General features: G+C 43.4%; 1 protein-coding gene across 10 annotated transcripts in view; it reads right to left on the reverse strand.

Annotated features, from left to right (window-relative positions):
• Positions 1-12,714, reverse strand: part of LOC139446707 (FERM domain-containing protein 4A-like) — a 222,782-nt gene that overhangs the window by 43,877 nt on the left and 166,191 nt on the right. For 9 of the 10 annotated variants that reach the window (XM_071227995.1, XM_071227989.1, XM_071227987.1 and 6 more), the window contains 3 exons: positions 12,257-12,333; positions 11,712-11,842; positions 5,725-7,119 (listed from right to left, as the gene is read on the reverse strand). In XM_071227995.1, the coding sequence (XP_071084096.1) occupies positions 5,725-7,119; positions 11,712-11,842; positions 12,257-12,333 (1,603 nt within the window). The remainder of the gene's footprint in view (positions 1-5,724; positions 7,120-11,711; positions 11,843-12,256; positions 12,334-12,714) is intronic. The other variant, XM_071227990.1, reaches the window with a different exon arrangement.

The following is a 12,714-nucleotide window of genomic DNA, read 5'->3' on the forward strand; positions in this document are numbered from 1 at the left end:
TCCCCATTACAGTCCAGAAGGTTAACCCAGTGCCTCGTGTACAGGGAGACACCAGATCTCCACTACAGTCCAGAAGGTTAACCCAGTGCCTCGTGTACAGGGAGACACCAGATCTCCACTACAGTCCAGAAGGTTAACCCAGTGCCTCGTGGACAGGGAGACCAGATCTCCAGTACAGTCAGGCAGGTTAACCCAGTGCCTCGTGGACAGGGAGACCAGATCTCCAGTACAGTCAGCAAGGTTAACCCAGTGCCTCGTGGACAGGGAGACCAGATCTCCAGTACAGTCAGCAAGGTTAACCCAGTGCCTCGTGGACAGGGAGACCAGATCTCCAGTACAGTCAGCAAGGTCAACCCAGTGCCTCGTGGACAGGGAGACCAGATCTCCAGTACAGTCAGCAAGGTTAACCCAGTGCCTCGTGGACAGGGAGACCAGATCTCCAGTACAGTCAGCAAGGTCAACCCAGTGCCTCGTGGACAGGGAGACCAGATCTCCAGTACAGTCAGCAAGGTTAACCCAGTGCCTCGTGGACAGGGAGACCAGATCTCCAGTACAGTCAGCAAGGTTAACCCAGTGCCTCGTGGACAGGGAGACCAGATCTCCAGTACAGTCAGCAAGGTCAACCCAGTGCCTCGTGGACAGGGAGACCAGATCTCCAGTACAGTCAGCAAGGTTAACCCAGTGCCTCGTGGACAGGGAGACCAGATCTCCAGTACAGTCAGCAAGGTCAACCCAGTGCCTCGTGGACAGGGAGACCAGATCTCCAGTACAGTCAGCAAGGTCAACCCAGTGCCTCGTGGACAGGGAGACCAGATCTCCAGTACAGTCAGCAAGGTTAACCCAGTGCCTCGTGGACAGGGAGACCAGATCTCCAGTACAGTCAGCAAGGTTAACCCAGTGCCTCGTGTACAGAGACACCAAATCCCCACTAGTCAGCAAGGTTAACCCAGTGCCTCGTGGACAGGGAGACCAGATCTCCAGTACAGTCAGCAAGGTTAACCCAGTGCCTCGTGGACAGGGAGACCAAATCCCCACTAGTCAGCAAGGTTAACCCAGTGCCTCGTGGACAGGGAGACCAGATCTCCAGTACAGTCAGCAAGGTTAACCCAGTGCCTCGTGGACAGGGAGACCAGATCTCCAGTACAGTCAGCAAGGTTAACCCAGTGCCTCGTGGACAGGGAGACCAGATCTCCAGTACAGTCAGCAAGGTTAACCCAGTGCCTCGTGTACAGGGAGACCAGATCTCCAGTACAGTCAATTGAACATCTGTCGAGGCCATAAGAGTGAGGCAGTTCCCTGTGACACCTTACACAGACATGAGTCCAAGCTGAGAGGAGTGAGCCCCAACAACCAACGAGAGGGCTGTGTGTGAGCGAACCCTGACCCTTCATTGCCTACATTGAGATATGTAAGTCCCTTGTGACAGCCGACACAGACATGTGTCAAAGCTGACTCTAACCTTAAAACAGCACACATTAACGTGTGTACCAGCTGAGATGGGTGAGTCCCTAACCCTAGTCTCTGAGCTAAGTCTACCCTATGACAGCTACAGGGCTGTGTCCAAGGGGTACAACATGGCTGGCTGTTCCCACACCAGTGATGCCACACTGGCCATACAGTGATACACGGATGAGTATAGACACAGAACAATCATCTGCTCTAACATGCACACGGCGCTCCATCACTGCTTCAGCTACTCTCTACAACACACAAGTCTCCTAGAGTCTGGCCCGGTCCCACAAACTGATCCTAACACTGTGACTGTCCCTCCCTCCTTCATGTAGCTACTCTCTATGACACACGCATCTACTAGAGTCTGGCCCCGTCCCATAAACTGATCCTAATACTGTGACTGTCCCTCCCTCCTTCACGTAGCTACTCTCTATGACACACGCGTCTACTAGAGTCTGGCCCCGTCCCATAAACTGATCCTAACACTGTGACTGTCCTCCCTCCTTCACGTAGCTACTCTCTACGATACACACGCGTCTCCTAGTTGACAGAGTGTGAGGGAGTTTCTACAGTTGTAGAGCAAAAAACGCTTACCGGAAGTGGAACATTGCCCAGGTGTATTACTGGTCAACAAACTCAAGAAAACCCTCAGTTTCTCACTCAACCTCATTGAACAGGCTAAGGCTGGGCTGCCACCTAAACTGTAGGGTTCTCTGTGCTGACTGAGCAGATTTTAAGGGCGTATGCACCTGGTTCTTTTGATAAGAATTAAAAAAAAATTAGCAGTCATTTTGCTTGAATGTATGTAAAACAACAAAAAGCTAGTATAAATCATTTTTCCATTTATTTCGCAATTGACTGCATGGGCTGCATATCCAATTTCTGAAAGGGTTTTTCTTAAATCTGTCTCTCAGTAATACTACATGTTGACCCAACCAATACGGTTATCATAAGTATTTTAATCATATACATACTACTGTTGATATCATTTGGATTAATAAATCTAGCAAGTAGCCTAACATTCATAATTAGCAAAGAATATGTAAATAAAATGTTCACAGCGATGAATGCAATATAAGCTAATTCAAGTGAATTAAATGCTATCAATATTCAGATCTTAGTGTGAAAGGTAACATAATCAATATTCAGATCTGGAACTGAACGTGTCCCGAGAAGCCATGGAGTTTGTATATTCATAATATCATGTGAGAGGTTACTTCCTCAACAGAAATACAATGCCAGCAATCGGGCAGTATTTAAATGGTGAAAATCATTAAGTCTTAAATTATAGAAAATGTAGTATGAAAGGTTCAAAATTTGTCATTCTATTTGATGACTTACAACCAAACACAAACATTGACAATAAATTAATACGGTTTATCATAAACATTGAAATTGTTATTTTGAATGACATGTTTTCTGTTACATCAACTGATATTGAAATATGATCTTTTGGTTAGTAAATATCACAACAAATCACTGAATATTAATGCATACCAATGCTGCCTACACATTAAGTCTTTTCAGAATTGTGTGCCATTTTCTCCTTTCCTACTGGTGAATCTCATGGTGTCATACATTTTAAGATCACTTCAGTCATTTAGGTAGGCCCTGAAGAGTTATCCCCCTTTGACCACCTTGCCAAATACTGTGTTTAAAAGAAAATTTTGGGCATGAAACTTTGGGTAAGTTTATACCAGAGACAATACAAAAGTATGTGGCCTCTGTTTATACATATCAATGTTAATGAAAACCTGGTTTAATGATTACTGGTAAGTTTATAAATTTTCCACTAAACTTGATAATTTTCCCGTATTTACATATATATATCTGAAGAGATAAATTAAGTACCAATAATATTTGTTTCTCAAGTGACAACTAGTAGTAGCAATGTTATATATAGAGCTGGCCTTTTAGGTCTTAATGTCCTTCTTGTACCAAATAACAAAAGATAATGAGTTGTCTCCCTTTGATAATGACATCATCGGTGCTAGAAATTGCAATGTTTCATTACACAAAGTTTCATTTCATTTCATGACTGTCCCGATGATGCATTAGAGTTAGTTTCAATCGAATCAGGGACCAGACACATTTCATAGACAATCTTTCTTGTGGTACTTAATTCATCTGTCGAGGCACTAGAATTGTAAGGAAGAATGATAAGGAGAAGAAAGTAAATACTGATTAGCATACAGTCAAAACCTATTATTTATTAAAGTCAGTGAGTTTGATCAGCTTTAGTCATACTGAATATTTAAAGCTGAGAAAAAATACTGTAAGATTCACATAAAGCATCACCAAAAACTGAACAATAATATCAGTATTTGTACGATGTTTCGAATTCGATATTAACTTTTGTGTGACTCTGCCATTGAGCAGTACCCAATTTATCAACGTGGAATCATAAGCGCATGATGCACGAGCTCAGCTTTTGGTCCCTTTTCTATGAAACGAGTATTGTATCACAAATTTTCATGACTGTGTTATTTACAGCTGTTCACATCACCTGGACCAGAGCACGGAAAGCTCTGGCGCTACGAGAACTTACATATTCTGCAATTGTATATTTCATTAATCTTTGACGTGTGAATAATCTCTGCAATGTGTCGCCATGAAGTTGATATTCGTTAAGTGTCATGTTTAATATCCTAATAAGAAGTACTCATTAGTTCCATAAGCTGAAACAAAAACACAAATATTCTGCCATTTTGAAATACAGGTTCTTGAGATTCAATGACATCCTTCTTGACTGTGAATCTGTTCCAGCTAAGGGACCGGTCAGTTACTGTAAGCAGGGGTCATAATAATAATAACACACATAATTGGGGAGGGTCATGAAAAAATGGACATTTGATAATAAAATATATAGAGCTTTTACATATTGTCTTTTCAGGAGGGTCATGAAAAAAATGTTCAAGGACACCCGGAGGGTCATCCAAAAATATGACAAGCATTAGGGGAGGTTACTGCATCAAAAACCTCTGATCCACCCCCTGTAATAAATGACCGGTCCCTAATGTCTCCAATACACTGAATATTAAAGGTACCCTCCCACCAGACTAAAGGCCCTGGATGTGTCACCATGGCAACATCAGGGCCCGCCTTCATGCAAACTGCGCCATACCATGATGCTGTTAATGTTGCTACGACTTATCACCACCAACACAGACAGGACAATCAACAGTGAAATCAGAAACGATGGCACCCATTCACGCTCACAGTTCAGCAGTCACAGAAACAAGTACATCCTACCATGGTAACTATAAAACTGTTGTAACATTTAAAACTAGAAATCTAACATAGCTCTGCCGATTAACTGCTTCTAATGTGCAGAGACTCATAAATCTTCAATCTTCCATATAAAACACTACTCAAGTGGCATGTATTAAAAAAATAAAAATAACTGGCATTTATAACATAGAAAATGGTGACAGTTTGACAACTGCAGACATGCATCAACATTCAACAAGGCAACAGAAAGTATGGGTGGCTGGTGTAGCAACGAGGTCACGTGACAGTGGTCACATGATCAGTGAAAGACAGGTCATGCATTAAGTAATGAATGATGATTTGTTAGTAATGGTTGATATGGAAACAGGTGGTTGTTATGGCAACTATGGGCATGCACTCTTGGTTGAGCCTGCATCAGATTTGGTATTACAGACAATGGTGACGAGACATGCAAGATGATGAAATTTGATGTTTCACAAAACACTTCAGGCATACACACCAAAAATAAATTAAAAAATATTGGCATAGAATCACATGCATTCAAAGCACATTATGACTATATGTTCGATGGCAGCAAAATAATCGTTGCATGGTATTCAAAAAGTCTGCAGTTTTGTTGAAGCATGTCAAGAATTTTACATAAAAGTCTGATTGGCAAAAATTGCAATTAACCCTGAATTGTCATGTCCTGTTGTTTGTCATGATTAATACTAGGCATGGTCAAAGCCAAACATAAAGTCAACACAAGTAATGCAGGCACAGTCTTGTCTATTGAAGTGGTAGAGTCAGTTGGCATCAACTAGAAACAGCGTTATTTCATTCACATGGCAACTGAAAATCAAAAATTGGGTTGGAGGCTAAGAGCAGCAGGTAAAACACTGCACACAGAGAAACCAGTGGGTTTGAGGCTATGATTATTGCAGCCAATCACAGCACACCATTGAACTTATGACCTGTCCTCCATCTGACCGTGAAAGAAGTGTTTACACACACACGACCCCGAGATCCACACCAGCCAGCCCAACAATGGCTGACTCTCACCTTAGTGTGGAGTTTGACGGGTTGAAGGTCTTTTTAATGGGCTCACATTTCATACGCTGCAGCGGCTGGTAGACTTTATGCTGCGCAGCTGCAGCACTCTGGATTTGTTGTGCACGGAACGACATCGATTGCACATATTGCACTCCGGGACCATGACTCTTGACTGTCTGGAAGGAGCTGGTCACCTCCCGCGTCCCGCCATACTGAGGATGGTCCCCTCCTCCAGGATGCTGCTGCTGCTGGCCGTACATCCCTGGGGGGTGGCCCACAGACACTGAGGATGTTGTCGAATAGGTTGGGGATTGGGGGGTACAAGCCCGATATGGACTAGAGGGGTGGACTAGGTTAGAACTGGACTGGAACTGGCTGGACCCCGAATGATGTGATGTTTCATCTATGTTTCCACTATCTGTGGAGTGTTGTGAAGGAGTGCTGGCCCGAGAGATGCGTTCAGTTCCTATCAACTGTCTCTGGTAATGTTCTATCAACCGTTGACGCCGTAAACGTTCACTATATTTGTAAAAGTCTGCCATTTCATATGGCTTACTGACTTCCATATGGGGTTGAAGTCGCGTGACAGTCACAAGAGAACTCGATTGTGGTGATGGCTGAGACTCTCGGACCCTCGCATTACCACTTTGGTCACTTGGGGCAGGGTACACGTATCTCTCCGACCTCGTATACGATCCCTCAAACCCACGCGGGCTGTAACACTGATCAACATGAGGACTCTCAGATCTGCCAGCATTGTCTTTCCGTTCTGGTTCTGGGCTACGTACAATTGGTGACGGATCTGTCGGCGCAGCCTCCTGCCAGAAATGCTTTTCACTATAATAAGTCTGTCCATCACCACGGTTACCACTATGCTCCTCGTGATGCACTGGCACCTCGACCATGATGCTACTCCGGTGCGATGGCGGATCGTACTCATACTCAGTCTGTGATTCACGTTTACTCCCAAATCGTGATGGCGTCAACTCGGGCAGGTTGGGGTCATTTCCGGGATGCTCCTGTCTCGTGTTGCGTTCCAAGCTGTTATATTTCTGTTGAGCTTTCCGATAAGCTCCGTCGAGACTGCCATGCTTCGACGGCAGATTGAGCCTGTCGTCGAACACCCCGTCGCCCTGGTAGTTGGGGTTTGCTGTTGTCTTGAGGTGGTCGGTGCTCTCGTAGTGGGAGGTGCGCTGGGAGTTGATGTTGTACATGTTGTTGGCCGAGCTGAAGCCACTGTCCAGACTTCCTTCCAGCCGCCCAGCATGCTTCATGTTGTCATACTCCGACTGATTGCTGGAAGAAGAACGACTCCGGCTGTTGAGTGTGGGATACATCTGACTGCGGTACTGCGTGCGGGTAGCGTACACGCTGCTGGCCAGGTAGCCACCACACAGCTGGGGACTGCAGAGAGAAACAATGCACAAGGTACAGACGGACGCACGGACAGCCGCACAGCCAGTTAGAGGTTAGAGGAAGCCAGGCAGATGTGTTAGGGAGGGGCATGCTGTCAGTATGTTAGGTGTATACTGTGTGGATATGGTTAGAATATAAGGTATACCATTGGAAAAGAAATATCACTGGGATTGTTCATAAGGGGTGAAATGATTGTACTACAATAACATACATACAGCTAAACACTGTTGTGTCAAAGTTGAAGGGATCCAGGAATTGACATCATGAGCATCGATCAACGCAATTGGGATACAATGACATGCATCAAACCAAGTCAAGCGTGACCACCCGATCCTGTTAGTCGCCTCTTATGACAAACATAGTTGGCTTTTATGGGAAGTGTAGATTGTTGAAGACCTGTTCTGACCCAGGTGGTTTGACACATCAAAGTTTGACACAAAAGTGTTTGACTGTATCATGATCCTGTTTGCAAAATATGCTTATACAATAATGTAGATTTGATCAGAATGACTCCATGTAATTTCAGTATTTTTGTAAGCATATGAATGGTAAAAAGAACTGTACAAAATATCTATCAGTTGGATAACTTTCGTACTACTATTTTTTTAACAGCAAAAACCATATCAAAACCAAGAAACAATTTCACTAATTCTGAAAACATAATATTGTTTCATACCTGAAAAATGTGTCGATTCTAAAAATGATTTTGATTTTGTTGAAAAAATAATAAACTGCTATCCATCATGTCACACCCCTACTGTTTGTAGGATAAGTTATTTCAAAACCAGTTATGTTATGATTATGATGAAAGGGTATATTATGATAGTCGTGAATAAAGGCTCTGGTGTAGTCAACAAAAAGGAACCGATACTTACAGTGTTTGATGAACAAGGTAGAACACATATCGTGGGGTTTTCTATGTAGGCTATTAGAACAAGCATACTACAGGGGGATCTGGATGCAAGGGTGGTGATGTCAGGGTGATGTTCATTTGCCAGGGTGGTGATGTTGGGGTGTGATGTTCATTTGCCAGGGTGGTGATGTTGGGGTGTGATGTTCATTTGCCAGGGTGGTGATGTTGGGGTGTGATGTTCATTGTCAGGGTGGTGTTGTCAGGGTGATGCTCATTGTCAGGGTGGTTATGTTGGGGTGTGATGTTCATTGTCAGGGTGATGATGTTGGGGTGTGATGTTCATTGTCAGGGTGGTGTTGTCAGGGTGATGTTCATTGTCAGGGTTGTGATGTTGGGGTGTGATGTTCATTGTCAGGGGGGTGATGTTGTGGTTTTATGTTTATTGTCAGGGTGGTGATGTTGGGGTGTGATGTTTATTGTCAGGGTGGTGATGTTGAGGTGTGATGTTCATTGTCAGGGTGGTGATGTTGAGGTGTGATGTTCATTGTCAGGGTGGTGATGTTGGGTCGTGATGTTCATTGTCAGGGTGGTGATGTTGGGGTGTGATGTTCATTGTCAGGGCGGTGACGTGGGGGTGTGATGTTCATTGTCAGGGTGGTGATGTTGGGTCGTGATGTTTATTGTCAGGTTGGTGATGTTGAGGTGTGATGTTCATTGTCAGGGTGGTGATGTTGAGGTGTGATGTTTATTGTCAGGGTGGTGATGTTGAGGTGTGATGTTTATTGTCAGGGTGGTGATGTTGAGGTGTGATGTTTATTGTCAGGGTGGTGATGTTGAGGTGTGATGTTCATTGTCAGGGTGGTGATGTTGAGGTGTGATGTTTATTGTCAGGGTGGTGATGTTGAGGTGTGATGTTCATTGTCAGGGTGGTGATGTTGAGGTGTGATGTTTATTGTCAGGGTGGTGATGTTGAGGTGTGATGTTCATTGTCAGGGTGGTGATGTTGAGGTGTGATGTTTATTGTCAGGGTGGTGATGTTGAGGAGTGATGTTTATTGTCAGGGTGGTGATGTTGAGGTGTGATGTTCATTGTCAGGGTGGTGATCTTGGGTCGTGATGTTCATTGTCAGGGTGGTGATGTTGGGGTGTGATGTTCATTGTCAGGGCGGTGACGTGGGGGTGTGATGTTCATTGTCAGGATGGTGACGTGGGGGTGTGATGTTCATTGTCAGGATGGTGACGTGGGGGTGATGATCATTGTCAGGATGGTGACGTGGGGGTGTGATGTTCATTGTCAGGGTGGTGACGTGGGGGTGTGATGTTCATTGTCAGGATGGTGACGTGGGGGTGTGATGTTCATTGTCAGGATGGTGACGTGGGGGTGTGATGTTCATTGTCAGGATGGTGACGTGGGGGTGTGATGTTCATTGTCAGGGTGGTGACGTGGGGGTGAGATGTTCATTGTCAGGATGGTGACGTGGGGGTGTGATGTTCATTGTCAGGATGGTGACGTGGGGGTGTGATGTTCATTGTCAGGATGGTGACGTGGGGGTATGATGTTCATTGTCAGGATGGTGACGTGGGGGTGTGATGTTCATTGAAATGTTGATGTAACAGATATTTATGCATTATTAGGTCAATGTTTGTTTGTTATTTAACGCTGCACTCAGCAATATTCCAGCTATATGACAGTGGTCTGTAAATAATCGAGTCTGGACCAGACAATCCAGTGACTGACATTATGAGCATCAATCCACGCAATTGGAATACAGTGAGCTGCATCAACCAAAGTCAATGAGTGAGTGGTGCAAGCAAACAGTGTAAATGTGTTTAAGATTGGGAGAATGAAGTCTTGGAAAAGAGAAGAGACTTTGGAGCTACAGAAAATGATGAAGGATCGACATGAACATGGACATGATAAAGGAAGAGATTTTGTGAGATTTTGTATGGATGACAAGACTTGTTTTGTTAGACTTGCATGATCGGATGAGGAAGAGGGATCTTATGATGATAGAGGTGGGAGATACACTGACACAATGAAAACACAGAGTCACGTTTTTCAAGATTCAGACAGGAAGAGTTCAGTGCCTATCTCGAAATAAACCTGAACGAGCTTATTGCTGTTTGATTATCTCATGCCTAAATACACAGAACAACTTAAAATGAATTTTGTGGCCATTTTGCCAAAGAGTACAATTGAATATGCGTTTTCAAAGTGGGTCAATATATATGTTCATGAGGAAGTGGGATGTCATAATAATAAAAGGAAGGACTACAGGATGAAGGTGAAGATAAAAGATACAAGGATGAACTGCAGTATATGATGAAGGAAGAGAAAGATGAAGGAAGAGAAAGATGAAGGAAGAGAAAGATGAAGGGAGGGACTATGCAAGCAAGCAGTGAGATGAAGACTGTGTTAGAGAGAGGGGGTGATGGTTAGCCTGGGGGTTAAGTAGAAAGCTCCACTGCCCAGACAGCTAAGGGACGCTAGTAAACTGTGCACAATCTCCAGTTCTGCAGTCAGGTTATCAAACACTCAACATGTTAACAACATTATCCAAAATTTGAAAAACAAGCATTCTGCAATGAAAAACAGGCAAAATTAGTGTCTATCTTAATATTCATTTGATCACAGCACATTTATGTAAAGTGAGGCATACTATCATTTTCTTTTTGGAAATTATAAAATCACATTGAAAACCTGATAATTCCAGTATGCGCTTACAGTCTTGCACTGACTAAAGGTATTCAGTTGTATGAGATGAAAGAGCATGCATTACATCATATACATAGTTATACTTCCATCACCACGGGGAGAATATTAAAGGCATATATACATATATTGTACAAAAAGAAATGTTTTCAAAACTTTAATATTTTTACATCTTTTAATCACAAAAAAAAGTGAAAAATAAAAAGTGTTAAATTTTGGAATAAAATATTATTTTTTTGTTTAACGCCGCACTAGCAATATTCCAGCTATATCACAGCAAATTAATTAATAGATAAATTATTTATACTAGGGAGTTTTGGATAGAGAGTTAAAAATATGATATACTGTATCAACAAATTGAGTTATTTACATAAAATTAAATAAAAAGCAATATTTTTCAGTACATGAAACACTTTTCACCAAAACAAAATCAGGATGGATGAATAACTTGCAAACCCATTTCAACATGACGGAAGGGAGACAACTGTGAGTGTCCTTAGCCTGGCTGTCAGTACATACCTGCTGTGACTGGGGCTGAGGGTGACACTGGGAGTGTCCTGAGCCTCGCTGTCAGTACATACCAGCTGTCACTGGGGCTGAGGGTGACACTGGGAGTGTCCTGAGCCTCACTGTCAGTACATACCAGCTGTCACTGGGGCTGAGGGTGACACTGGGAGTGTCCTGAGCCTCACTGTCAGTACATACCAGCTGTGACTGGGGCTGAGGTTGACACTGTGAGTGTCCTGAGCCTGGCTGTCAGTACATACCTGCTGTGACTGGGGCTGAGGGTGACACTGGGAGTGTCCTGAGCCTGGCTGTCAGTACATACCTGCTGTGACTGGGGCTGAGGGTGACACTGGGAGTGTCCTGAGCCTCGCTGTCAGTACATACCAGCTGTGACTGGGGCTGAGGGTGACACTGTGAGTGTCCTGAGCCTGGCTGTCAGTACATACCTGCTGTGACTAGGGCTGAGGGTGACACTGTGAGTGTCCTGAGCCTGGCTGTCAGTACATACCTGCTGTGACTAGGGCTGAGGGTGACACTGTGGGGGATAGGTTGGGGAGGGACAAGGTTGTCCTCATCCGGGGGACGCTGCTGGTGGTGGAATGACTGAGAAGAGATTGGAGGCCGCTCTATCACATTTCCCTGAAAAAAACCAACACCAACAATACATTCATCATTCATGTGTAAACCTCTTGAAGCTAAATAGGGCTTATTTTCACTCTCAATCACAACATTGTTTCATCTAAAATTAATTATTTTTAAACCCAATGAACATTTTACATCAAGCCCAAGAAAGCAAGACAAATTACACATAACCCAGGGATTAGTGATGTAGTATGGTCTTTAAAGCTTAGATGTATTGAGTGTGTTTAAAGATCATTGTTGGGAAATGTGAGCTTTAATCAGACACAAATCTGAATGTTTTTGACATACATTTGGTGCATGAAGACACAAATAATAGGTTACACTTTTCAATACTAGGTTACACTGGTGCAGGTAAGTCAAGCCCTGTATAACTATGTATCAGCTATTGTTAGAGCTTCCCAAATCTCCCACCTGAGGGCGTGGTGCGGGCTGTTCACGCTGGTAACGCTGAACCGGGGGCGACTGAGCTGGAGACACAATCTCTGAATCTGCAACCATCAAAGAATGCCACCTTTAAAATCAGCACAAATCGTCAACACAGGCAGAGCACACTGACCTTACTTTTCGTTCACAAAATACATATCTTCTCCTGTTCTATGAAAGCAATTTCAAATTCTAATCAAAATCAAGGGGGGTAACTCACATGCATTTGAACCATTATCACTACGATTTTATCAATGCCCATGCACTAACATTCAAACCTTCAGAATATTCGCATAAATCTGCAATTTGTCGTGGATTGTCATTTACTGAAAACCATTGTCCATACATTAAATAGTGTCAGTCTTAGTAAAAAATTTGGTGAAACTATATTGCAATGCTATAGGTGTTTGAAACTAAATAAATTCAAAGTTAACAATTTAAAATAA

The sequence above is a fragment of the Haliotis cracherodii genome, unplaced genomic scaffold (assembly GCF_022045235.1).
Source record: "Haliotis cracherodii isolate W230 unplaced genomic scaffold, xgHalCrac1.p SCAF_6, whole genome shotgun sequence".
NCBI lineage: Eukaryota > Metazoa > Mollusca > Gastropoda > Lepetellida > Haliotidae > Haliotis > Haliotis cracherodii.